The sequence below is a fragment of the Trichomonas vaginalis genome, chromosome IV (assembly GCF_026262505.1).
Source record: "Trichomonas vaginalis G3 chromosome IV, whole genome shotgun sequence".
NCBI lineage: Eukaryota > Parabasalia > Trichomonadida > Trichomonadidae > Trichomonas > Trichomonas vaginalis.
In genome coordinates, this window is record NC_067206.1 from 8,942,340 (window position 1) to 8,964,535 (window position 22,196).

A 22,196-nucleotide genomic window follows, 5' to 3' on the forward strand; every position below is an offset into this window, starting at 1 on the left:
ATTAATGTTTTCGTTAAGCCACTTTGTGCTGTCAGTCAGTCAGTCAGTCAGTCAGTTTAGGAAAGACTTTAGAAAGTTGTTGGAAAATAAGTCCTGGGAAGAGAATTATAAGGCATTTTGTGAAGAATATAGCAACCGCCGGAATTCAGACGGTTGCTTTTTATACAAAATTCATGCAGGAAATTCTTGAGTTTTGGTTGAAAGAATACGGTGGAGCCAAAAGTGGCTCGACCTCAAAACAAACATTTTATGAGCTTACAAAGGGTGTTATGAATGAATTCAAAGGTATTTACATACATCCTGACCTCGTTCATTTTGTTGCTAAATTCAGTAAAAATAATGTTTAGGTGAAGTGGTGAGATCTCACCCGTTTTTTCACCTCTTTTCTCACCTCATGAATTTTCATGATTTCATCGTAAATGTTTTGTCAAGACTTCTTCGTAAATGATTTGTCATGATTTCATCGTAAATGTTTTGTCAAACATGAACGTATATGTTTTGTCAAGACTTCTTCGTAAATGTTTTGTCAAGACTTCTTCATCGTAATGAGCGTAAATCAGACAAAAATATATTTTAGGTGAAGTGGTGAGATCTCACCTGTTTTTTCACCTCATGAATTTTCATGAATTTCCTTAAGATAGAAAAAATAAAGTTAGTTTTATTTTATTTATTCTTCATTTTTTTGTATTTGACGAGAATGTCGGGTAGATGGTTAGATCTAACACATTTTCTAACACGTTTTCTACCCTCTTGAATTTTCATGAATTTTCCCGAAATAAAAAATAAAGTTAGTTTTATTTTTATTTATTTTTTTTATTTTGTATGTAAAGATATGATTTCAACAATAGGTTCTACAACACTTCAAACAACAACAGCACCTAACTCGTTAGTCATGAATCCAACATCTATGTTAGTAGAAATGAAAAGCTTTATTCCTTCTTCATATACTTTTGAAACAAAAATCCAGAAGATAAAGCAAGAACTTTTAACAAGTAATTTAGACTGTAGTGCGAAAGATGAAACAAATGAACAGTATCTTTATGAAATGCAGGACATTATTGACCATTTACCCAAATTGCCTGAAATCCAACAGCAAAAACTAACTATTCCTGAATTCGACGAAATAGAAGTGAAACCAACTGACTCAGTAGAAATAAAGAAATTCATACGTAAAGTAAATTATGAATTCCTTGGTTTTCATTGCAACCATAAAGTTATGGACAAAGATTGCGACATGGTATATAAGAATGTTTCTGACATATATAAATCTGAAGAATTTAAGACCTACGACAACTTTGTTTCGTTAGTTGCAAAATGTGTTTGGGAAATAAGAGATAAAGATAGAAGAGGTAAGGTATGGCATGAACAGTTAAAACCAGCAGCTTTTGAGTTAAAGAAAACCATTGACGCCTTAGTTGTTCTAGCTGGTTTTATTTCAATGTATAACGCAAAAATGAACCCGCAATGTTCTAAATGTAAAGCAGCAATGAGGAAATATAACTACTCAGTCAAAGAGATAGAACGTATGAGAAACGACTATGCAGACTTAAAGAAAGAAGCAGAGAAGCCGGTAGAAAATAAAATAGACATGTTAGAATTTCTGAACAAAAACTATCCAACTGCTGACGATTTCCTTCTATCTGACGTCAAGAAGAAGTATAAAGAAACTTTCGGTATCGTTAAAACATTCGATGTACTAAAAGAAGAAATAGAAGCTACGAAACTGTTTAAGATTTCAAATATACATCGTACAATTCATGTAAAACGCTTGTGAAAAAACAGGTGAGAAAACGGGTGAAAAAACGGGTGAGATCTCACCACTTCACCTAAAATATATTTTTGTCTGATTTACGCTCATTACGAAGAAGTCTTGACAAAACATTTACGAAGAAGTCTTGACAAAACATGTACGAAGAAGTCTTGACAAAACATTTACGTTCATGTTTGACAAAACATTTACGAAGAAGTCTTGACAAAACATGTACGAAGAAGTCTTGACAAAACATGTACGATGAAATCATGAAAATTCATGAGGTGAGAAAAGAGGTGAGAAAACAGGTGAGATCTAACCTTCTACCCTAAACATTATTTTTGCTGAATTCAGCAACAAAATTCTGAGTAAAATAATTTTTAGGGCATATGCTTGCTTCCCTCGGAAAACCGAGAGAAGAGATTCCGTATGAAAATCGTGAATTTCCTTAAGATAGAAAAAATAAAGTTAGTTTTATTTTTATTTATTTTTTTTTATTTTGTATGTAAAGACAGAAATGTCAAACAATGAGTTTGAAACAGTTAGAAAGATAGACAATGACACCAAAGTGGTTAGAATAGGTGATTTAAACGTAAGATACTCAAAGAAATACAACAAATATTCTTTGTCAGACATTTTATCTCCATCTGGAAAGAGACGAAGGACTGGGTTAGAATTGCTTCTACTCAGAAAATTTTGACAAGAAATCCTGAGCTTATGATATCAGTAGCATTTCATGGAACAAGAGCATATCTTATAGACAAAAGTCTTATACCAATAGTTTTGTTATGGTTAGACCCAGTTGTTGGATATAACTTCATAACATTATGGTTCATTCGATACGGAACGTTGCAGTGAAGGCTTACTTTACATCGTTCAGAAACCGAAGGACTTCAATACAAAGAGATATAAGATAGGAAGACAATATAATATAACTCAAAGATATGACAGTACAGTCAATAGAGTCAAGGTTGTGTTTGTTAATGATATGAGAGCTGCAGAAACAGAACTACTTGAAAAGTTTGAGAAAATGTATGGTGCTCCCACGAAAGGTAAAGAAACGTTTGAAGTAGATGAGATAGATAAAGCTATAAAATTATTTGACGAAGTTGCTGAAAAATACATGTAAAGCGTTTATTTTTGGTCTTTTGTGAAAGTCAGAAAATAACGCTAATTTTTTTCTAACAAATTTTTTTATTTTGTATGTAAAGACAGATATGTCAACAACAGAGAACACAACAACAGTTATAGTCCATGAAGCTATAAATGAAGAATATGAGTGGGTTCAGTTTAACAAACAACTCCGTCTCATTCGTTCGGTCAAAGACGATATGTACCAAATGCAAAGTATTTTGACAGCATGTTTTGCACCCGACAATAAGAAACCACAAGACTGGTTTAGGAACCAAAGCACACAAGAACTTTTGAGCGAAGCACAGCGAGACATACTTTTTTCTGAAAACAGTGAAGAACAGCGAGTAAGTAAAAAACCGCAGTCGCCAAAACTCTATGAAAACAGTGAAGAACAGCGAGTAGTTAAAAAACCCCAGTCGCCAAAACTCTATGAAAATCGTGAAAAATTGCCAAACGGTTTGAGAGGATATTATGTACATAGACTTCTTGTAAATGCTGTTGCAATGTGGGCTTCAGCTCGTTATGCTTGGTATATTTACAGACTTCTTGACGAAATTCATAGACAAGAACGTGAAGAGATGGAAAACAAGCTTGAAGCAAAAGACAAAAGCATTCAGAAAAGAATACCACGTTCGGTACCAAAAGGAAAGGAAAAGAACTATAAGTATATGATTTATACTGAAGAGATGGAAAATGAAGAAGACAGAGATATGGTTATGTTGCATTTAGTCAGAAGAAACAACAAAAGCTTTTACGACTTAGCTAAGATTTACAAATCTGACAAAAATTGGTTCTATCGCGAAAACTTACCGATTTCAATGACCCCAAATGAAGATGTGAAACAAATAGTTCAAGATACGTTACCTCAAACACACTATGATATGAAAGGTTGTACAATACTTACCTTCAAAGAAGACTTACCGCTACTGAAAGAAAAAATAACAGAGTATTTTGACAACTTCAAACAAGCAGAGTAAATGAACTCTTTATTTTTCAAGCTTGACTTTTTACAATTTGAACTTTGTTTGCGTAGATATGAATTCTGAAAGAAGTATGAGGGTCTTGTATGACTTTGTACTTCTCCCATAGTTCATGTCTGTCAAACTTACCTGCCATGGACTCTTTCATAAGTTCCATGAAATCGTCTTCGGACAATCCGGGAAAAGTATTATGTCAGTAAGTATTCTTTTAACATCCTTACTTAAACTCTTTGCTGTCTGTACACATATTACGACTGTTGAGATGTTAAAGTGTCTGAGCTTCTTAAGAATTCGACACATATCTTGTTCTCTGTTCTTTAACAAAGGATGAAGGCGAAATCATCTAAAATAAGAAGACATCTATGAGGGTAAGTCTTCCAATCGTAAGATTGCAATTTCTTCGAAATGTATTCTATCTCTTTCTGTTTGTTTCTGAAGTGTTTCTTCTCTAATATTCTCTGCATTTCCTCATTTGGGTCTTTAAATTAGAATTTATATACTCATTTATAGCATTATACTTCAAAACTCTTCTTTGGTACTTCTTTATCCAATCAAAACTCAGTATCCTTATATACATACTAACTTAGACTTCTTTATAATATCTTTGAACGAATTGACGGTTGGTCAAATTTGACCAGAAGTACTACAAATAACAACTAACTCATAGAAGGGTTCTTCTCATCTAGTTCTTGTTGTTGTGCAGCCATTTTAAGATAAGTGAAAGTCTTACCAGACCCAGGTGGTGCAATTAGACCTGTTATACCATTCTGAGCAAATAAGAACTTGTCATGTATAGGCTTTATCTGAGCATTTTCTAACTTCCTCTTGTTCTTGTTTAAAACATTCTCAAATTTCTTGTCAATGTCAGCAAACTTTTTTTCTAACATATTTTAGAAAATTAAAATTTTTATCTTTTAGAAAATGTCGAGCGATTTCGCTATCTATATTCGAGACAAGCTTTTCGACAGCAAAACATCTGTCGACCATAAAATCTTACATAGTGTAAACAAGAAAGGGGAATTTGTTCTAAAGTTCTGTTTCTGGGAATATGACAAGAACCATAAAACATTAAGCAGAGCAGTCTTAAAATTGTCAATGACAGACTGTTGACAGAGATGACACCGATTGGAAAGATGAAGTCCAACAAAAGTTCTTAGAATGCAAAGAAGACACATGCGCTGTTCTTGAAGATGAAATAGAAAACAGAATAGATGAGCTATTAAAGGACAAAGAACTTTTACATAAATATGGTTCTGAGAAATTTGACATATCTCCACCAGAAAAGAAGAAGAGAGAAAAGAAAGAAAAGAAAGTAGAAGAAGAGAAGAAAGAACCTGAACCAATTCCAGAGAAAAAGAAATTTGACATGTAAAAATAAAATTTTATTTTTAGAACATTTCTGGGTCAATGTCAATGTTCTCTTCCTCTTTAGGAGTAAACACTGGCTTAGACTCTAAAATCTTTTTACCCAATTTACCTTGAACTTCTACAACTTTAGACTCATAATATTCATAGTCGTCTGCTTTCTTTGGTTCATAAGGTATAACAAGTTTGTATGCTTTGCCTTCTTTAAGGTTTGAGAACCTTCTGTCAAAACTTTCTTTGACTGTTAACAAACCTTCTATGTCTAAGTCTTCAAATTTCGCACCATTTTTAGTCACAATAGCAAACTTAACTGGTTCGATGTTCCAAACTTTGCTGAATGAAGACTTTTCAAAATGGTAGAAGTAAACATTCAAATATGTGAATGGGTCTAGTTCTTCTTTAAGTCCTGACATGTACTTGTTTACTGAGATGAATTTTGTCATCTTTTCTATCGGATAAAAAAATATTTTTTTTTAAAATTTACTCAGAAAAAGTTTTCTTTGTATATACACCATTCTGAACATCTAAAAGACTTTTGACATTTGCCAAGAATGTTCGTTTAGAAGCTGTCATATAACCATATTCTTGACAATATTGTTTATACGAATCGTACAATGACCTTTCATCTAATGACACAAAGTCAGTTTCATCTATGAACAGTTCATATACACTCTTGTTTGCTTCTAACAATGTTTGTCTCTCTTCGGTATGTGGAATTTGTCTTGGATTGAACTTAGAAATATCTAATGTCATGAAATATGAGAACAAGTGGTTGTAAAAGTCAGATGTCAAAGTTTCTGCTAAGTCGTCAAAATATTCTGTATCTTGCATATGAGCTTCTGACGTTCTGACAACTACATATCTTCTGTCAGAACTTTCTAACTTCATCGGAACAGCATTGTTTGAAACCATAATGAAGTTTGCAACATTTTCACAAACTCTTTGGTCTTTATACTTTCTTTCAACAACTCCAACTTTGTCTGTTATAAGACTCTTCAAAGCATCTGAGTTCAAAACTTTTGTTGTATCTATACTTTGAAGTTCATTGCAAACTATAAGTTTCATATTCTCAATTGAAGAGTTAAATTTACCGCAGATGTTTTCTAAGTTTGTCATATTAGGGTTCGAATAACCTTCTAATAGTTTGCATAAGATATCTGTAAAGAAAGTATTCTTACCTGTTCCTTGTTTTCCAATTATAATGAGAGCAGTTTCATTTTTAGCACTTGGATGTTGTAAGATATTTGCAAACCAACATAAGATATACTCATAAACCTTTTCGTTTCCATTGCATATAATTTCTTTGACATGGTCTAACCAAGCTTCTATAATATTTTCTTTCCATTCTACTTGTTCGTATTTATATCCAGTGAAGATAGAATAGAAGTTTGGAGAAGGTGTATAGAACTTTATACCTCGAACTGAAAAATCTTCTAACTTTGACAATAAGATATCCCAAGCATCTAACATCTTCATTCCAACTTGTACGACTTTTATTTTCTTAAGTTTCTGTCTACATTCTTGTTCAGACACTATTGTTGCTCTTGGTTTTGTTAAAGACAACATCCCATTCTTTCATGACATAACATTCTGGGGCAGAGTCAACATAAATGACTAAACGTTTCAAATTCTCGACTGCTTTGTTATAGTCTCTAAATGGACACATATTTCTGAATGCTTGGAAGTCATAAAAATCTGAAACATCTATTCTGTACATTTTTATAAAAATAAAAAAAATATTATTTTTTTATTCTTGACTTTGTTGTTCCATTTGTTGCATTTGTTGTTCTTGAGCTATTTGTTGTTGAAGTTGTTCTTGTAATACAATACTTTCACCAGTTGCATCTTCCAATTCGAAACTTTCTGCCGTCATTGACAAATACATAGGACATAAAAGTTTTACAGGAACAAAGTTTGCGTCAACTAATGTCAACGTTATACTTGCCAAAGTGTTTGAGTTCACTAAGGTTGAAAATTCTGCATTCGAATGAACAATAGGCAAACCAGCAGAGAAAGTATTGTTTATACGCATAAGTATCTTTTGGTCATAATAGTTTCTGTCGACATTCGAATAACACTTTGAACCTAAGTTTGAAACGATATATAAGATTGGTGTGCTTAATGTCAATGGAATAGACATTCCTTGTATGACACCTTTTCCTGTTATAGGAAACTGTTGGTAGTAAAAACCAGAAATAAGTTTTGTATTATAGCTCATATTGTTTATAGTAAACTCAGTCGGACATCCAAACATAATGAAACCTGCTCTAGTTGCAGCACATGTTACACCGTCCTTAAAGTATTAAATAAGTCAACAAAACCTGTTGGTGGTATATCTGAGTAAGTATCTTCAAAGGAGTATTTTTTACCATTCACAACAATAAAGTCTTCTGGTGTCAAAAGAGCAAAACAGGCTTTAGTCGTCATTGTGTTTAAGGTTAGTTTACAATATCGTCCTTGAGGACTTTGTAAGTTTGTTGTTATAGAATTATATGACTCAGGGTTTTTAGTCGTAATAGTATAAACCATTATGTCTTCTGCTATTTACTTAGCAAATAAATTTTAATGAAATGTTGTGGTCGTCAAATATTTTTATAACGTCTGGGAAACTATATTTTAAGTTCAACGTTTCACCTCCTTTCATAACGTATATCTTGTCAATGGCATTATATGAAACACCACAGCAACTAATGTCGGGTTCTATTTCTTTGATGTTTATATCGTCTGCCTCTGTCAAAAGTTTCAATAGTTCTTTCAAAACTTCATGAGGTGCAATGACATATGAGTTCACTTTTACAGGGTTGTGTTCGACCAAGTTTAACATTATACTTAAAGCTTGACAAATCTTCTCCTGAGTTTGAAGTTTGTCTTTCAGTTGTTGGTAGTCGTTTCGAATATCTGCAACAGAACTTAAGTCTCTGTTAACTTCAGGATATGTTGGTTCTTTTACAGGAACAATTGTTATACCATCTTCGTCTTCGTATGGTTTCCCCACTTCAACATCTCTGCCTTTGACATTGACAACAACACTTTGACTGTTTGTTTGAGTTGGTGAATTTAACTTCACATCTGCCACCGCCATTAAACCTTTTGAAACACTTACGCTTCTATTTTTCGGAAATGACATTTTACTTAGAATAAAAAGATGGACGTATTTGAGTATCTCTTCGAATTGAAGCAGAACAAAGTTTATACTCACAAACAATACAAATACATTGACAGAATAGTTCTTTACACAAACAATGGAAAATGTTATAGAATAGCAATATTTGCTGAACCAAAATATTTTCATAAAGCAAAGAAAGTTGGTATAACTGAAATGGTGAAAGTTCTTGAAGCAGACAAAAATATAACTTCAAAACTTACAGATATTTCTAAAGGTAAGTTTATAATACAATATTATGTCAAAACTGGCGTACTGTCAATATTTGACGGAGAGAAGTCAGTTCAAGAACAACTTACTGACCTGCTGCCAAAATCTGCTCGATGGAAGCTGTCGTTATGCCAATCTGAGGAGCCCCAGCAGGTTTCATCGAACGAATCTTCAAAAGAGCATCTTCCGTGAAAAGTGCTATTGGTTTTGTAAACTTCTTTGCTTTCAATTCATCTGGACCGTCTCTGTCACCAGTATATTGTATTTGAACTGTACCAACAGTTGAAATACCACCCATAAAGTCTTCTGAGTCAGCAAATGGAATGCCAAGCCAAAAGTTTGAACGGTCTCCATTTGTATATTGAGTTTTTTGACTTCCTGTATGAGTCCATACTTTCACATATGGCATAATAGAACTTTGCATTTCAGGGTTAATGGTTGTTGTGAAGTTGTTGTTAAAGTTCATAGCATCTAATGTCAAGTTGTATGACCTCATATCCTCAACTGTAGAATATTCTTCTCTTGGATAATATTTGCCATCTATGTTTATATGATATTTAATACCGGGGTTGTAGAAACAAGAATAGTCATTTATAGTTCGTCTGAACAGTACAAACATAGTATCTGCATGTTTCATTGCAGTTGTTAAAGCAATATCTGTTCTTGCACCTGGGTCAGCACTTTGGTTTCCAACTTCACCTGCAAAGTCTTTGACAGATATTTGGTGTATAGGGAACATAAGTGGAACTGCAATATATTTGGCAGCTAAAGCATTTGAAATATCTGGGTCCAACATATAGACTGCAAGTCTGCTTTCTATTCTCTTGCATTCAAACTGTTCGCATGTGAACTTAACTGGGTCCCAAGCAGTTCCAGCAGCATTGAAATAATAGTTTACTTCAGTGTTGAGGTTTGAGAAACCAAAGTCTAAGTCAACTTTGTCTTTGCAAAAGTCGGCGAATGACGTTTTATTTGTTCCCGTTACGTCTGTAAGAGTGAATGGGTCTTGTGTTGGTGCAATGACTAAGTTATTTTTGCTTGGAGTAAGTTCAATAGAAATTTTTCCTGCCCAGTTTGGCAAGTATCTTAAAAACCTGAAGATGAGGAAAGATGACAAAGGAACTCTAAGTTTCAGTTTTACTTTAGTGGCAGCAGTTCCATCTGAACCAGAAAGGTTAACATAAACTCCTGGAACGTTAGGGTCAAGTCTTCTTATTTTCTCAATAGTTGCATACTGGTCTGTTTGTTCTCTAGCTTGTGGTTGTACTGAGTTTCTCAAAGCGAACCATTCATAGTTTGCCCATGTTACTGTTTGAACTAAGTCAGAGTTAGAATATATCTTATATCCCATGAAAACTTCTGGAGCATATTGGTATCCGACATAGAAAATTCCATTGCAACCTTTCTTGTCAGACAACTTGGCAGAAGGTTTTATTTCAATGTCTTGTTCCACGTATAAGAATGAGTTGTCAATAGAAATAATATGAAACCTGTCGCAAGCAATATCTACTGTTGTTGAAGAACCTTCTCCAAACTCACCTACGTTTCCATAAGAAACAGCAGTTGTATATTCGTAAGTTCCAGGAACTATTTCTGACCTTCTAATGGCATTGTCGCATTCGTTATACCATTCGGAAACATTTCCGTTCATGGCATCCAAAACTGTTGGCGTTATATTCTGAGCGGCGTACATTTCATATGGGTAAAAATATAGAATAGTTGGATTTATATGTCATAATTGTTTCGTACCAAGCTTTACTTTCTTCCTGACTGAGTTTTTAACTCTTCTTTTTCCTTCATTGCCACTACTTTCACTAGATGAAGTTACTTCTTCACTACTTTCACTTTGTTCTACTCTTCTTCTTTGGTGTCGCTTTTGGTAACTTGCCCTCTGCTTCAAGTTGTTGCATCTTTGCCTCATGTTCACCTAGTATGTTGTAAATTTCCCATGTCCTTTTTGCCTTTGGGCTCTGGTCGCCCATCTCAGGTAACCTATATCCTAGAAAGATTTTGTCATAGTTTGTATTTGAGTCTTCGCGTATTGTTTGCATGACTCTTTCCTGAGTTTCCGGTTCAAGCTCTTCAAACAGAGCTTGTCCATATGGAATAAGCTCGTTTCCAAATATATGTTTTTGTAGCCATTCTGGTTTTCTTTCCATGTTACCAATAATATCTTTTGTGAATGGGAAAGCTTTTACCCACTGTTTCAGTCTTGCGTCATTTATTTCTGTAGTTGGTTTTATTTTGTCAAGGAACATGTTTTTCAATACTAACATTTCATTTGGTACTGTCCATTTGAGTTTTCTTAAATATTCATCCCTTCTCATTTTATTGTCTGCAAAGTAAGTTTTTATGACATTTTGCAAACTTTCGTTTGCAAGGTCATGTACAATAGGTTCTCTTCCTTCTCTCTCCCTAACTTTCTTTCTAAACTCTTCACCAAATATACCATCTCTATGGTTCTGTGTAGTTCCTTGAGATAAATGTTCTAGAACGTCAGGTGTTATATTTCCTTCAGCCATGTTCATTTCATACTGGTCCAAAATATCTGCATGTTTCATATCTTTCAATGGCATTAAAGCCGCGCTGAAAATACCAGCTATATCTGGTTCACCATTCACTTCCATTGCGTCTACAACTTCTTGGAATTGTGGTTGTAAGTTTATGAACCACCTATCCGGATTAGCTTTATGACCCCATCTCATTGTAGTTCCATAGTCTGCAGAAACAAAAGTAGGTTTTGTTTCCATATTGGTTAGGTTCTGAATGAACTTTAAACAATGTTTCGTTTCTATATGTTTTGTTGAAATTTAACCTTTTATTTTCACCGAGTTCAGCCAAAGATTGAACGTTATATGGTCGTAAGTAAAAAGGATTATTGTATTTGCGTACATTTTCTTTCAGTACTTCCATTCTATGCTGAATATTTTCATCTGATGTTGGAGTCTTTTGTATGTCGGCGAACATTTTTCGATATTCTTCTACTATGTCAGCCGAATTTTTCTTAGACTCTTGGAAAGATTCCATATTCTCCGCATACTCTTGTTGAGGGTCAAGATTTTTCGGCTGTTCCAAATCTTCATCTAGTTCTGTGAAGTTAGTTTCCAAAGGAGGGACTTGTTCGTTTCCTTCAGGCTCTTCTAGCTGTTGTTGCTGAACTATTTCTTCCATGTCTGGTTGTATCTGAACTTCTTCCTGTGGAGTTTCTTGTACCTCATCTGGTGGCATTTCATATATTCCGAGACCGTTTTTAAAAAGTTCCCTATCTAAGTCATCCGGACTCATAAACCTTTCTTCTTTCGTTCCGTCTCTATTTTTTACGCGTTTCATGAAGAGAGTTGAATTATCATTTAGCTCTGACACCAAATATCTCGGAGTAAATTCATTCATGTCATTTGGATGATATGCTATTAAATCATATCCCTTAGCGAGCTTGTATTTTCCAGGTTTGAAATTATATCCCATTTGGTGCTGAGCCATAAAGCTAAATAGGTTCGGGTCAGTATTTCCTTCCTTGAACTTTCTAATAGCTTCTTTATATCTGTCACTAAAGTCAAGAGTATCTGGGTAACCATAATCTTCCTTAAGCATTTTTAAGAATTCTTGGTTTCCTTGTTCTCTACTTCTTTTATGTCCTTGCTCTGGTTGTGGTTGTTGTTGTGCAGGGTTTTGAACTGTTGGTTGCTGTGCTGGTTGTGCTGGTTTTGGTTGTGGTGCTGGTTGTGCTGGTTGTGGAGGTGGTTGTTGTGCTGGTTGTGGAGGTGGTTGTTGTGCTGGATTTTGAATTGTTGGTTGTTGTTGTTGTGCTGGATTTTGAACTGTTGGTTGTTGTGTTGGTTTTGGTGCATGCCTGTGTCTGTGTCCATGTGACGATGTAAATGTTTTAGGTAGTCCTGGTGCAGGTGCTTCTCTTGGAGGGTTTGGTGGTATATAAGTTCCACTAGCTAGTATATAAGTTCCACCAGCTGGTATATAAGTTCCACCAGCTGGCACATATGTTCCATCTGCAGCATAATGTCCTACCTGACTTTTCGTTCTTAAGAAAGCATTTACTAGGTCTGTTTTGGTCTGTTGTAACTCTTTTTCTTGACTTTCCACAACAGTTGCTCTAACGGCGTCATAGGCACTTTGAACTGCCTGTCTCGTTGCTGCATCTGTTATTTTCGTCATATTTTGTGCTACTTCTCTTAACTCTTTGTCGAAACCTTCAGACTTCAGTTTCTTTCCAGATGAGAAGTCGTTCACTAGTTTCACCTTACTATGAAGAGCTTCGAAGGCATTCTTAAAGTCGGCATTCATTAAAGCTTCATTTGAACTGTCTTCATCCGCTTGTATTTTTGTCCTTATTGACCCTATAAGTTGGGCTGCTTTAGCGTTGGCTTGGGCATCTAACCAGTCATTATTAGCTTTTATATATTCTGCGCTTTTCATTGCCTTTTGCATGGCTGCGTCGTTATTTTTACTTTCTTGTGCTAAGTTTTCATACTGTACGGTTTGGTTTTGCAACTGTAAAAGTTTTTCTGCCTTTACATTTGCTTCAACTTCTTTTTTATACTCATCGCTATCCATATATGTCTTCAGGGCTTTTTGTTTTATCTCTTCATCTTTCAGTACTTTATATTGAGTAGTATGGTTTTTCAAATTTATAACATCTTGTTCCATTTTTGCTACTTCTGCTGCTTTTTCTGACACTTTTTTGCATATTCCTCTGTACTTAGTTCTTTCAGTTGTTCTTCTTTCTTCTTTTTCTCTACGTTTAACTCATTGAGTTTCTTTGTGTGTCTGTCATATTCAGTTTCTTTTCGTTTTCACTTATTTGTTTCTGTATGTCTATGTTTGACTTTTTGACATCTGCTATTTGATTTTTGAGTGAACTCAAATTCATTTGACTTTGAGGGTTATAAGCTGTTCCGTCTGCAGCTCCACCATAGCCTGCCATTTTCGCTAAAAGTGCCGCTCTTAAACCTCCACTCTGTGCACCAATAACTCGGTTTAAAAGCATAGGGTTGCTTGACATTTGTTGCAACATAGTGGGGTCATTCATCATTTGTTGTTGCAACTGTTGTTGTGGTGTCAGTTTTACTATTGGATGTTTCAATGCTCTCTTCCTCTTACGTATATTCTTACGTAGCTTACGTGGCATTTTAAGTGAAGTAAAAAACGGTTTTTGTAGTTTAAAACATGCGGCTGTCACTTTTTTGTTTGCATATCTCTTATATAGTGAAAAACGGTTTTGTCACTTTTAAAAAACGGAGTTGTCTGTCACTTTTTAAAAACGGTTTTGGTTTTTATCACCGGCTGGTCGGCTGGGGTTCGGTCCTCCTCTTGGGTCTTGGGCAAAATTCTTAGGGCTAGAAGGGGCGCAGCCCCTGGAAGCCCCTCATACCTGACCTAAAACTCTATTCAAAAATTAAGCTCGTTTTGTTTTTCTGGAATTAGAAGCTTTCGGACGATAGATATTGGAATTGAATCTAATTTAGTAAGTATTGCTACAGGAGCATTCACTGGCACATCAATAACACAAATATATCTTCCCAAAAATTTATCATATATTAGTGAAGCTGCATTTATGAGTGCTTCCCTTTTTAATGAAATTATTTGTGACCCACAAAACAATTACTACTCAGTAGAAAACGGTGTTCTATACAACAAAGAAAAGACTTCAATAATAATGTGCTTCCAGAGAAACTTCACATCTTTCATTATGCCAGAAACTGTTGAGACAGTATGGAGAGCAGTTTTTGCTGGACATATCATCGAAAATATTACTTTTAGTTCAAAATTAAGAGCTATTTCCGAATCATGTTTCCAGGAATCACACATTGTAAATGTTACAATTCCAGATTCAGTAAAAAGTATTGGCGATTCTGCATTTTATCATTGCAAATATCTCAATTCAGTTGTTATTGGTAATGGAATTACTATTATCCCTGCGAAATGTTTTGCAGAATCTAATATTTCGAATATTATATTTAATGACAAGATTACAACTATCAAAGGGTCTGCTTTTCTTAACTGCATTAACCTAAAATATATGAAACTTCCGAAAACTCTAACTAATATCGAAGGAAATGTTTTCCCGCATGATGTAGTTCTTGATTTTCCCGAGGACGCTCCATTTTCTTTTGACAACCAAGGTTTATTATATAATTCCAGCAAATCAATCATTTACATGCGTTTTAGTGATCTTGAGCACTATGATATCCCATCTACTGTTTCTATTATTTCAAATGGTCTTTTCTCTTCTCTCGGAAAACTGAAATCTATAAATTTCACATCAAACTCTAGTTTAACAACAATTCTAGATGGAGCTTTTTGGGGATGTATAAATCTTGAATATATTGATTTTCCAAATACACTTACTTATATTGGTAATCATGCATTCAGAGATTGTAATTCATTAAAAACTATTCACTTCCCAGATTCTTTGATAGCAATTAATGTTTATGCATTTCAAAGTTGCAGAAAGCTAACTGAGGTTCATTTTGGAAGAAACATCAAATCAATTGGTATGACATTTTATGCATGTGGTTCTTTAGAAACAGTAATATTTGTAGGATCAGATGGAACAGATTTAGGTAAAAATTCTTTTATTTATTGTTCAAAACTGAAAACTATTATTTTAAGAAATATCACAAAAATCCAAAGTAATTGCTTTTGGGGTTGTACTTCCTTGCAATCAATAGAAATTCCTGATACAATTCAAATAATAGGTTCAAATGTATTTATAAATTCAGGTATCGAAAATATTACATTTTTTGGGAAATCCTTCAATATCTATTATTCCGTCTCAAGCATTTAGCGGAGCATCTAAACTTCGATACATCACATTACCTCAATGCATCGAAGAAATTGGAACAAATGCATTTGCGTCTACGAATATATCAACATTCACAGTTCCACATGATACAAAGTCAATCTCAGATTATGCATTCAAAAACTGTTATAATCTTGATACATTCATCATTGGTGAAAACAGTTCATTCAAATCACTTGGTTACTTTGTTTTCGAAGGATGTACATCACTTCGTCAATTTGTTTGCAATGAAAGCATGTACTTCACAATCGACAACAATGCTCTTTTCGATAAGAATAAGACAGTACTCGTCTGCTTCCCTCCTGCATCACCATACAAGTTCTTCTATATCCCATCTACAATCAGAAATATCTCAGCAGGTGCATTCCTTGGATGCAAGAACCTTGTCAACATCCTCATCCCAGATAACTCTGTCGAAACTATCTACCGCTATGCATTTGCAGATTGTACATCTCTCACCCACATCAACATCCCTATTTGTGTTAAAACTATCCAGACACATGCATTCTCTAACTGCATCCATCTCACGTGTGGCATTGACATAGAGAACACAACAGAATCATTTCTTGAACATCTTTATCTAGAATGTCATCTTAATCGAGACTCTATCAAATCATGTAGCATCATCACATGCAAGAAGTCCAATCATTACCGATATTTTACATCCTTCTATGTCTTCACACTTAGTGAAGGTACTGAACTCGGTTTATTTTGATTGTTTATTTATTAAAACATTAATTTAATTACCGTACATAAATATATAGTTTTATTTAAATACAAACAGATAAAATAAAGCTAGATATAATACAAATAAAAATATTAAAAATATTAAACATTAAAATATAAAATAAAAAGTTATGGTTCGACAAGATATGTGAACATCTTGCCGCCTTTGACATCAATTTCACCGCGTTCTTTGATGTCGAACTGTTGACCATAGATAAGTTCATAGACTGGACGTGAAATGTGGACTTTCATTGGAACACCTTTGTTCTCCATCTCGTGTGCGATGTTGATCGCGGGACCAAGGATTTCGAATGTTGGTTTCTCTGTGCCAATAACACCGGCAACAATAGGACCACCGGTGTTGATGCCAACGCGGATACGAAGTTTCTCGTTCTCTTTCTCGTCAATGTCAAGAAGTTTCTTGATGACTAAGCAGCCGAAGTCAACAACTTCTTTAGCATGGACTGCAGGTTGGTTAACTTCGTCGAAGATGCCACCTGCGGCCATGTAGCAGTCACCAATGCACTTGATCTTTGTCATTGTCTTGTGTGCATTTGTGATAGCATCGAACTCTTTGAACATGATGTTAAGCATACACATGACATACTGTGCATCATGGCTACCACACCATGGTGTGAACTCAACAACATCTAAGAAGAGGACTGTAGCTGACTGAACACTGAATGAGATGTTCTTCTCACCTGCTTGAACACGTGGAACAAGCATCGCTGGAAGGATAGATGCAAGCATTGCATCTGACTTCTTCTTCTCTTCTTCAATCAATTTCTCATGTAAAACATTTTGTGTCTGATCATGACCTGAGTAAATTCTTCTTCCGCAAACACATGAAGATGAAAACTCAATGTAAACCTTATTTCCATCTTTCTTAGTATAAACTAATTCTGTGTTCTTCGTGAAAACAGATTCTATTTTACCTTCACATGTGAACCTTCCATTAGTAAAGAAATCACTGATTTTGGTTCCTTCGATATCATTTGGTTTCAATCCGAATAATTCTTGAAAAGAATTATTTGTGGAAATAATCTTTCCGGTTTCTTCTTCTGATACAATTACAACATCATTTAATCTGTTAACAACTTCATTCGAGAATCAAATGTGTTTCTCTGTATTATCTTCGTTTTTATGACTGTAATCCCCAGAAATCAAATCCATGATTTTCTGATTGTTTAATATAACTGTCGGTGGGCATCTTAATATTTGAATTAATGCAAACTTTAGCAAATTGTTTTCGTGTTGTGCCGAAAAGATAATGATAGCAGAAAGAATGAATGTGATTAAAATAAATATTATTGAGTAATTTGTAACATTCTTTCCACACGCATCTATATTCTTAACAATTGTGGGAACCAATCTCTCTCCAGCTTCATAGAAGAAAGCCTGATATAATTCAATGGCTCCAATTTGCCAAACTTGGTTTACACCTGAATTTCTTGAAGCAGGGTAAATTGGGTTTTCTGAATCGGTCATCATTGATACAATCTTCTTCAATAGAGATTGAGTTAAGTATAGTTGATCAGAAGCTGAAAAGCAATGAGCAGATTCAATAGTGGTCTTTGGTATTGTATTATCACATGCAAGGATTGATGATGCAGTATGAAGAGCTTCATCCATACCTTCAAAAGGAACTTCGTTATTGGAAGCATCTCCTAGTACAATCTTCAGGAAATATGTTGCTTGTAGTGGTAAAATCCTCTGGATATTCGAAATTTCATCTGAGACACTGATGCATGAACCTTCAAATTCTGGGCCGCTCTTTTCAATAATAATCTTAAATAATCTTGCCATAATTGAATATATAAGAATGTTATAGATCCGTACAGATAGTTTATGTGGTGGCAATTATGGACAAGAGTAGTTAATGAATCTGAATATTGATCAATCATAAGATAATATGCACCGCAAGTAGCAATTACAATGAAAAGCAAGCAATACAAAATTAAAGTGTGCATTGAAGTGGAAGTTGATCCATCAGTAATTGAAGAGAATAATTTAATTATTGATTCTTCTTGGCGACTAATTTCGGCATCCTTCATGGAGTCTGTGTTCATGGATTTATCCGATCCATCTTTGAGTTTATTTAATGAGTATGAAATATTGGAAACTACTGTCTTTGGAAGTGTTGTGAGAACTCCCAAAGTTTGTTCTCTGTTGAACTTTAATATATGTAACATATAGAATGCTATAAATATATAAGTAATTACATTAATCGATATTAAAGATAACAAAATTGCAAGTAGGAACTTGTCATGCAATTCATGGTAATCTTTGATATAATTAATCATTTCTTCAAGGGCTGAATTCTTAGCAGCTGTTGGAAGGTTATTATTATTCCTCGCAATCAATGAATCGGGACCTTTAACAACATCTGGAGTGATTTCTGGAAGATCTAACAACTTTCCTACATGATTTGCAATCATATAAGAGATTTCATTCGATGATGATCTTGATTTTGTAAAATTCTTAACTGTCAAGTAGAAGAAGAAATATTGCGAGTTTGCAAAAATATAATCTCTGACTTTTTCAATGTGTTTATCACCAATCTTAAACGATCTAAGACCTGACATTTGTTGACTTGCTGCCGAAACAGATTGTGCAAAGTATCTGACTATATCTACAGAATTTCTGTAATCTCCATATGCGGACATTGGGAAATTATCAATTAAATGTAGTCTATCCATCATGTGATTGCCTGTTGCTGGATCAATTAATTTTTCCATCATGTACTTTCCAATAACAGCAGGCATTATATTGATAAGATTTCTGCAGAATGCAATTCCTTTCATGTAATAAATTGGCTGTCTTAGTTCATTGGCAAATGGATCAAATAAAAGGTTTGCACAGATTATTGGGATAATTGTGAAGATAATAAAGCAAACAATTGTTGATAACTTCATGAATCTGATAGAAGGAATTGTATGATTGTTGATTTGCTTTGATATTGATTCAATAGCTTCAATGTTGACATCATCTTCAATTGTTTCTTGCTCCATAGCAAAAGATTCTGTGTTTTCTGCCGTTGGATTGTTTTTAATTGTATCCGAAGCAACTAAGTAATCTGGAATCTTTGGAAATGCTTGCATTCCAAGATAGTTAATAGTGTCTTCTACAATTCTGATTCCTCTTTGAAGTCTTGCAATATCATCAATACTCTTCTTATATCCAATTGCATCACCTTTGATATCGTGAAGGAACTTTGCATAGTTTCTATAAACAAATCTGTTATTTGGATATAACATTTTAAGATAATTAACTTCTACTTCAGACTCTTTCACGCTTTGGTAAGCATTAACAATTGCAGGACTCATTTCATTTACTGAACCTTGGAGAATTAAGTCCCAAATATTTCTCAGCTGGTTTCTGGTTTTCGAAAATTGTTTCATAAGCTTTGAGACTTTGCTCTTCAATTCAGGTGTGTATCTTGTTTCTCTTGTCTTGGTTATGTAAGATGCATTTGAGCAAACAATCTTGGCTAATTTTGATTTGTTGTTGATCAAGTTCACATTTTGAATGATGAATAAAAGTGTGGAAGTGTTTTCAGGATAAATTGCGGCAAACTTTGCATAGACTGCCCAAATGTCTAAGTGTTCACGCCATTGGTTGATCGCCAATTTAAATATTGAGAAGTCAACACAACTTGGGTGGCTATACATGAAACCTGTAATCACAAGTTGCTTGAACTTCTTCGTGCTGATCATACTTACTTCATTTGTTGACTCAATTTCATCTAAAATTCTTAAGTATGAGCGTTCTCTTCTCTTGATGAATAAGTATGATAATAAAAATACAACAATGCATATTCCTGCAAACAATACGAAGTAGTATAATCCCCATTCTGCCTTGCTAAGCATAGGATAAAGGGAAACCGAGGCGACGATTATTCCGGTTAAGGAACCGCCCAAGGCAAAAACTTAGTGCTCTGTCTTTACGAATGTACCGCAGTTGAAAACAGTAGTAATATTGTAGGCATACAGTATTATTGATACTACGGACATTCCGAGTGATGGCATTTCATCAAGATATGTAGTGAATGCAGAAAAGAAGGTAATTAAGATTGTTGTTGTGAAAAGCTTAATTTGTGGCATACCTTCTAACGTTTGGAATGAACATGGTCTGAATGATAACGTTGATGTGTAAGATTTGATAATCATCCAAAGATAAAATGCAATCATGCAGCATGAAATGATAACAGCCGTTATCAACTTTGTATCAGCGTGTAATCTTTTCATGATTAAACCACCAATTGATGTGCCGGTATATTGAGCAATTATTGGAAGTATTAAAAATGGGCCAATTGCCATGAATACACTAAGTATATATGTTGATATATCTGGAACCTTACTTGTAGCTCTGTAAATGCAAGCTGTCAAAATTAAATATATTCCGAACGCAAAAAGTATGCAATTAAAGGATAGAAGTATGATAGGCTCGTTTCCTCTTCTGTACGTAACTGGTACTATATGGAATAAGACTGAAAGAATGGATACTGACTTGTATGTGAGAGTGGTCGGATCAAAAACATCATTATTTGCAGCCATCATGGAGCATCCAATGAGCTGGAACAAACGCAATATTGTAACTATACTATATAACAGTGGCATCTTCGGTGCGTATATGTCCATGTAGTTAAAAAGAGATACAAGACTATCAATTAACTTATCTGAAATCGGAACATCGATTAAAGCCGTGATTTTCGAGTTCATAGACCCTGAGAAGTCCTGTGAACTGATTTCAGTGTTAGTTTTAACTTCCTCCATTTGTAGAAGTGATATGATGCCAGTCTATTTAAAATTTTTCTATTTCTTCTGAAAATAGTAAAAATTGAATTGATGATTGTCAAAAATAATATTTATTTATGTGTCATCGTGGAAAATTTAACAGTATTCGTTGTTCTAAACCAAAAATAATAAAGTAACTTTTTACATCCTTCAACATTTGAGAGGAACATAAATCTCGACATCAAATTGATAGGAAATTAGAGAACGTTATGAATTTTATATCTGAGAAATTAAAATTGTATTGGTAATAAGGCTTATAGTAAAATAAAAGAATTAATGGAGGAATAATTCAAAAAACGTACAAATTACGTGTTTTATCATGCTCAATTAACATTCATATATATTATATGCTTAGTATTACATTTTCATTTTCGGTATAAATCTTTTGGTCAGAAAATTTGAGTTATAAAATTTTTTTCTGAGCCATCGTTTAGCGGAATCGAAAATGTATCTAAATATAGCATACATTCAAATTAAAATAATTTGGTGCATTTATTTTTTAACACTATGAACTGACAATTAGCTTTGAAAAATATTTTCGAAGGAATTTTATAAGTGAAAATACTGATATATTGAATAGATATAGATGAGAGCAGATAAGCCTTTTTACGTTGCTTTGAATAACCTGCTATCTGAAAAAATTTACATGAAGCAAAAAGTAAAATATTTTGAAAAGAATTTTTGACATTTGCATTGAAAATTAATTATTGGCAAATTTCTATGGTTACATTGAGATATATAGCAATTTAGTATTTCAATATGGAGCGTAAATTGAGTTTTATGATTAAATTCAAAATTGAATTTATCTGAAAATTTTGTCTTATTGGTATGATATTATATAATATAATATTATGAATATAAATTTTAAATAATTTTTTTGGCATATCCGCTTTTTGAAATGCCTTATATTAATCTTCAAAATAGCATTAATTGCGATTACTATGCTTTGCTAATATAGAATTTATGATAAAATTTATAATGGATATGTTCATGAGTTCAATTTTCGTATTTTTTGAGGAGTTCAGTCATTCACTGTGTACATTATTAATCACTTTTAGCCCAAATGTTTATTTGGATAAATTATCGCATGAAGCAGCTTTCATAATTCATCAAAGATTTCCATTTCATCGCATTCATCATTAAGAACATCTTCGAATTTTAAAATAAATGCCTATTTTAGTTTTCGCATTAACATTCATTTAAATAATGACATGGCAAAAAGAAATACCGAAATTCGAAAATTCTCAAATATCTT

General features: G+C 33.9%; 17 protein-coding genes and 1 pseudogene across 18 annotated transcripts, besides 1 other annotated feature; 5 read left to right on the forward strand and 13 right to left on the reverse strand.

The window, feature by feature from the left end:
• Window positions 1–11,365: part of a mobile genetic element that runs on past the window's edge.
• Window positions 833–1,774, forward strand: TVAGG3_0055380 (organellar and viral DNA polymerase type B; the record flags this gene model as incomplete). The annotated part of the gene is made up of 1 exon (XM_001302632.1): window positions 833–1,774. One exon carries the CDS (start codon window positions 833–835, stop codon window positions 1,772–1,774), a length of 942 nt encoding a protein of 313 aa, XP_001302633.1.
• On the forward strand, window positions 2,968–3,861 carry TVAGG3_0055390 (KilA, N-terminal/APSES-type HTH, DNA-binding family; the record flags this gene model as incomplete). The annotated part of the gene is made up of 1 exon (XM_051221174.1): window positions 2,968–3,861. One exon carries the CDS (start codon window positions 2,968–2,970, stop codon window positions 3,859–3,861), a length of 894 nt encoding a protein of 297 aa, XP_051106160.1.
• Window positions 4,979–5,236, forward strand: TVAGG3_0055400 (uncharacterized protein; the record flags this gene model as incomplete). The annotated part of the gene is made up of 1 exon (XM_051221175.1): window positions 4,979–5,236. A coding segment is annotated over one exon (258 nt), but the record flags the coding sequence as incomplete, so codon positions are not given.
• TVAGG3_0055410 (protein of unknown function, DUF4108 family) lies at window positions 5,253–5,672 on the reverse strand (the record flags this gene model as incomplete). The annotated part of the gene is made up of 1 exon (XM_001316365.2): window positions 5,253–5,672. One exon carries the CDS (start codon window positions 5,670–5,672, stop codon window positions 5,253–5,255), a length of 420 nt encoding a protein of 139 aa, XP_001316400.2.
• Window positions 5,710–6,946, reverse strand: TVAGG3_0055420 (annotated as a pseudogene). The gene has a single exon. A coding segment is annotated over exon 1 (1,237 nt).
• On the reverse strand, window positions 6,977–7,369 carry TVAGG3_0055430 (uncharacterized protein; the record flags this gene model as incomplete). The annotated part of the gene is made up of 1 exon (XM_051221176.1): window positions 6,977–7,369. The coding sequence occupies one exon, from the start codon at window positions 7,367–7,369 to the stop codon at window positions 6,977–6,979; it is 393 nt and encodes a 130-aa protein (XP_051106162.1).
• Window positions 7,778–8,311, reverse strand: TVAGG3_0055440 (protein of unknown function, DUF4106 family; the record flags this gene model as incomplete). Its single annotated transcript, XM_051221177.1, has 1 exon — window positions 7,778–8,311. One exon carries the CDS (start codon window positions 8,309–8,311, stop codon window positions 7,778–7,780), a length of 534 nt encoding a protein of 177 aa, XP_051106163.1.
• TVAGG3_0055450 (uncharacterized protein) lies at window positions 9,502–10,295 on the reverse strand (the record flags this gene model as incomplete). The annotated part of the gene is made up of 1 exon (XM_051221178.1): window positions 9,502–10,295. A coding segment is annotated over one exon (794 nt), but the record flags the coding sequence as incomplete, so codon positions are not given.
• On the reverse strand, window positions 10,444–11,307 carry TVAGG3_0055460 (protein of unknown function, DUF4106 family; the record flags this gene model as incomplete). Its single annotated transcript, XM_051221179.1, has 1 exon — window positions 10,444–11,307. One exon carries the CDS (start codon window positions 11,305–11,307, stop codon window positions 10,444–10,446), a length of 864 nt encoding a protein of 287 aa, XP_051106165.1.
• A 65-nt stretch (window positions 11,366–11,430) lies between the features above and the next one.
• TVAGG3_0055470 (protein of unknown function, DUF4106 family) lies at window positions 11,431–12,193 on the reverse strand (the record flags this gene model as incomplete). The annotated part of the gene is made up of 1 exon (XM_001312373.2): window positions 11,431–12,193. A coding segment is annotated over one exon (763 nt), but the record flags the coding sequence as incomplete, so codon positions are not given.
• Window positions 12,194–12,195: 2 nt separating this feature from the next.
• Window positions 12,196–12,468, reverse strand: TVAGG3_0055480 (uncharacterized protein; the record flags this gene model as incomplete). The annotated part of the gene is made up of 1 exon (XM_051221180.1): window positions 12,196–12,468. One exon carries the CDS (start codon window positions 12,466–12,468, stop codon window positions 12,196–12,198), a length of 273 nt encoding a protein of 90 aa, XP_051106166.1.
• Window positions 12,469–13,358: 890 nt separating this feature from the next.
• TVAGG3_0055490 (protein of unknown function, DUF4106 family) lies at window positions 13,359–13,745 on the reverse strand (the record flags this gene model as incomplete). The annotated part of the gene is made up of 1 exon (XM_051221181.1): window positions 13,359–13,745. One exon carries the CDS (start codon window positions 13,743–13,745, stop codon window positions 13,359–13,361), a length of 387 nt encoding a protein of 128 aa, XP_051106167.1.
• Window positions 13,746–14,171: 426 nt separating this feature from the next.
• On the forward strand, window positions 14,172–15,404 carry TVAGG3_0055500 (antigen BSP-related family; the record flags this gene model as incomplete). Its single annotated transcript, XM_001312374.1, has 1 exon — window positions 14,172–15,404. One exon carries the CDS (start codon window positions 14,172–14,174, stop codon window positions 15,402–15,404), a length of 1,233 nt encoding a protein of 410 aa, XP_001312375.1.
• Window positions 15,405–15,654: 250 nt separating this feature from the next.
• On the forward strand, window positions 15,655–16,134 carry TVAGG3_0055510 (regulation of response to stimulus; the record flags this gene model as incomplete). Its single annotated transcript, XM_001312375.1, has 1 exon — window positions 15,655–16,134. The coding sequence occupies one exon, from the start codon at window positions 15,655–15,657 to the stop codon at window positions 16,132–16,134; it is 480 nt and encodes a 159-aa protein (XP_001312376.1).
• A 140-nt stretch (window positions 16,135–16,274) lies between these two features.
• Window positions 16,275–16,895, reverse strand: TVAGG3_0055520 (guanylate cyclase protein; the record flags this gene model as incomplete). The annotated part of the gene is made up of 1 exon (XM_001312376.1): window positions 16,275–16,895. The coding sequence occupies one exon, from the start codon at window positions 16,893–16,895 to the stop codon at window positions 16,275–16,277; it is 621 nt and encodes a 206-aa protein (XP_001312377.1).
• Window positions 16,896–17,255: 360 nt separating this feature from the next.
• TVAGG3_0055530 (guanylate cyclase protein) lies at window positions 17,256–17,777 on the reverse strand (the record flags this gene model as incomplete). Its single annotated transcript, XM_001312377.1, has 1 exon — window positions 17,256–17,777. The coding sequence occupies one exon, from the start codon at window positions 17,775–17,777 to the stop codon at window positions 17,256–17,258; it is 522 nt and encodes a 173-aa protein (XP_001312378.1).
• A 47-nt stretch (window positions 17,778–17,824) lies between these two features.
• TVAGG3_0055540 (guanylate cyclase protein) lies at window positions 17,825–20,014 on the reverse strand (the record flags this gene model as incomplete). The annotated part of the gene is made up of 1 exon (XM_001312378.1): window positions 17,825–20,014. One exon carries the CDS (start codon window positions 20,012–20,014, stop codon window positions 17,825–17,827), a length of 2,190 nt encoding a protein of 729 aa, XP_001312379.1.
• Window positions 20,015–20,074: 60 nt separating this feature from the next.
• Window positions 20,075–20,920, reverse strand: TVAGG3_0055550 (guanylate cyclase protein; the record flags this gene model as incomplete). Its single annotated transcript, XM_001312379.1, has 1 exon — window positions 20,075–20,920. The coding sequence occupies one exon, from the start codon at window positions 20,918–20,920 to the stop codon at window positions 20,075–20,077; it is 846 nt and encodes a 281-aa protein (XP_001312380.1).
• Window positions 20,921–22,196: the final 1,276 nt, after the last annotated feature.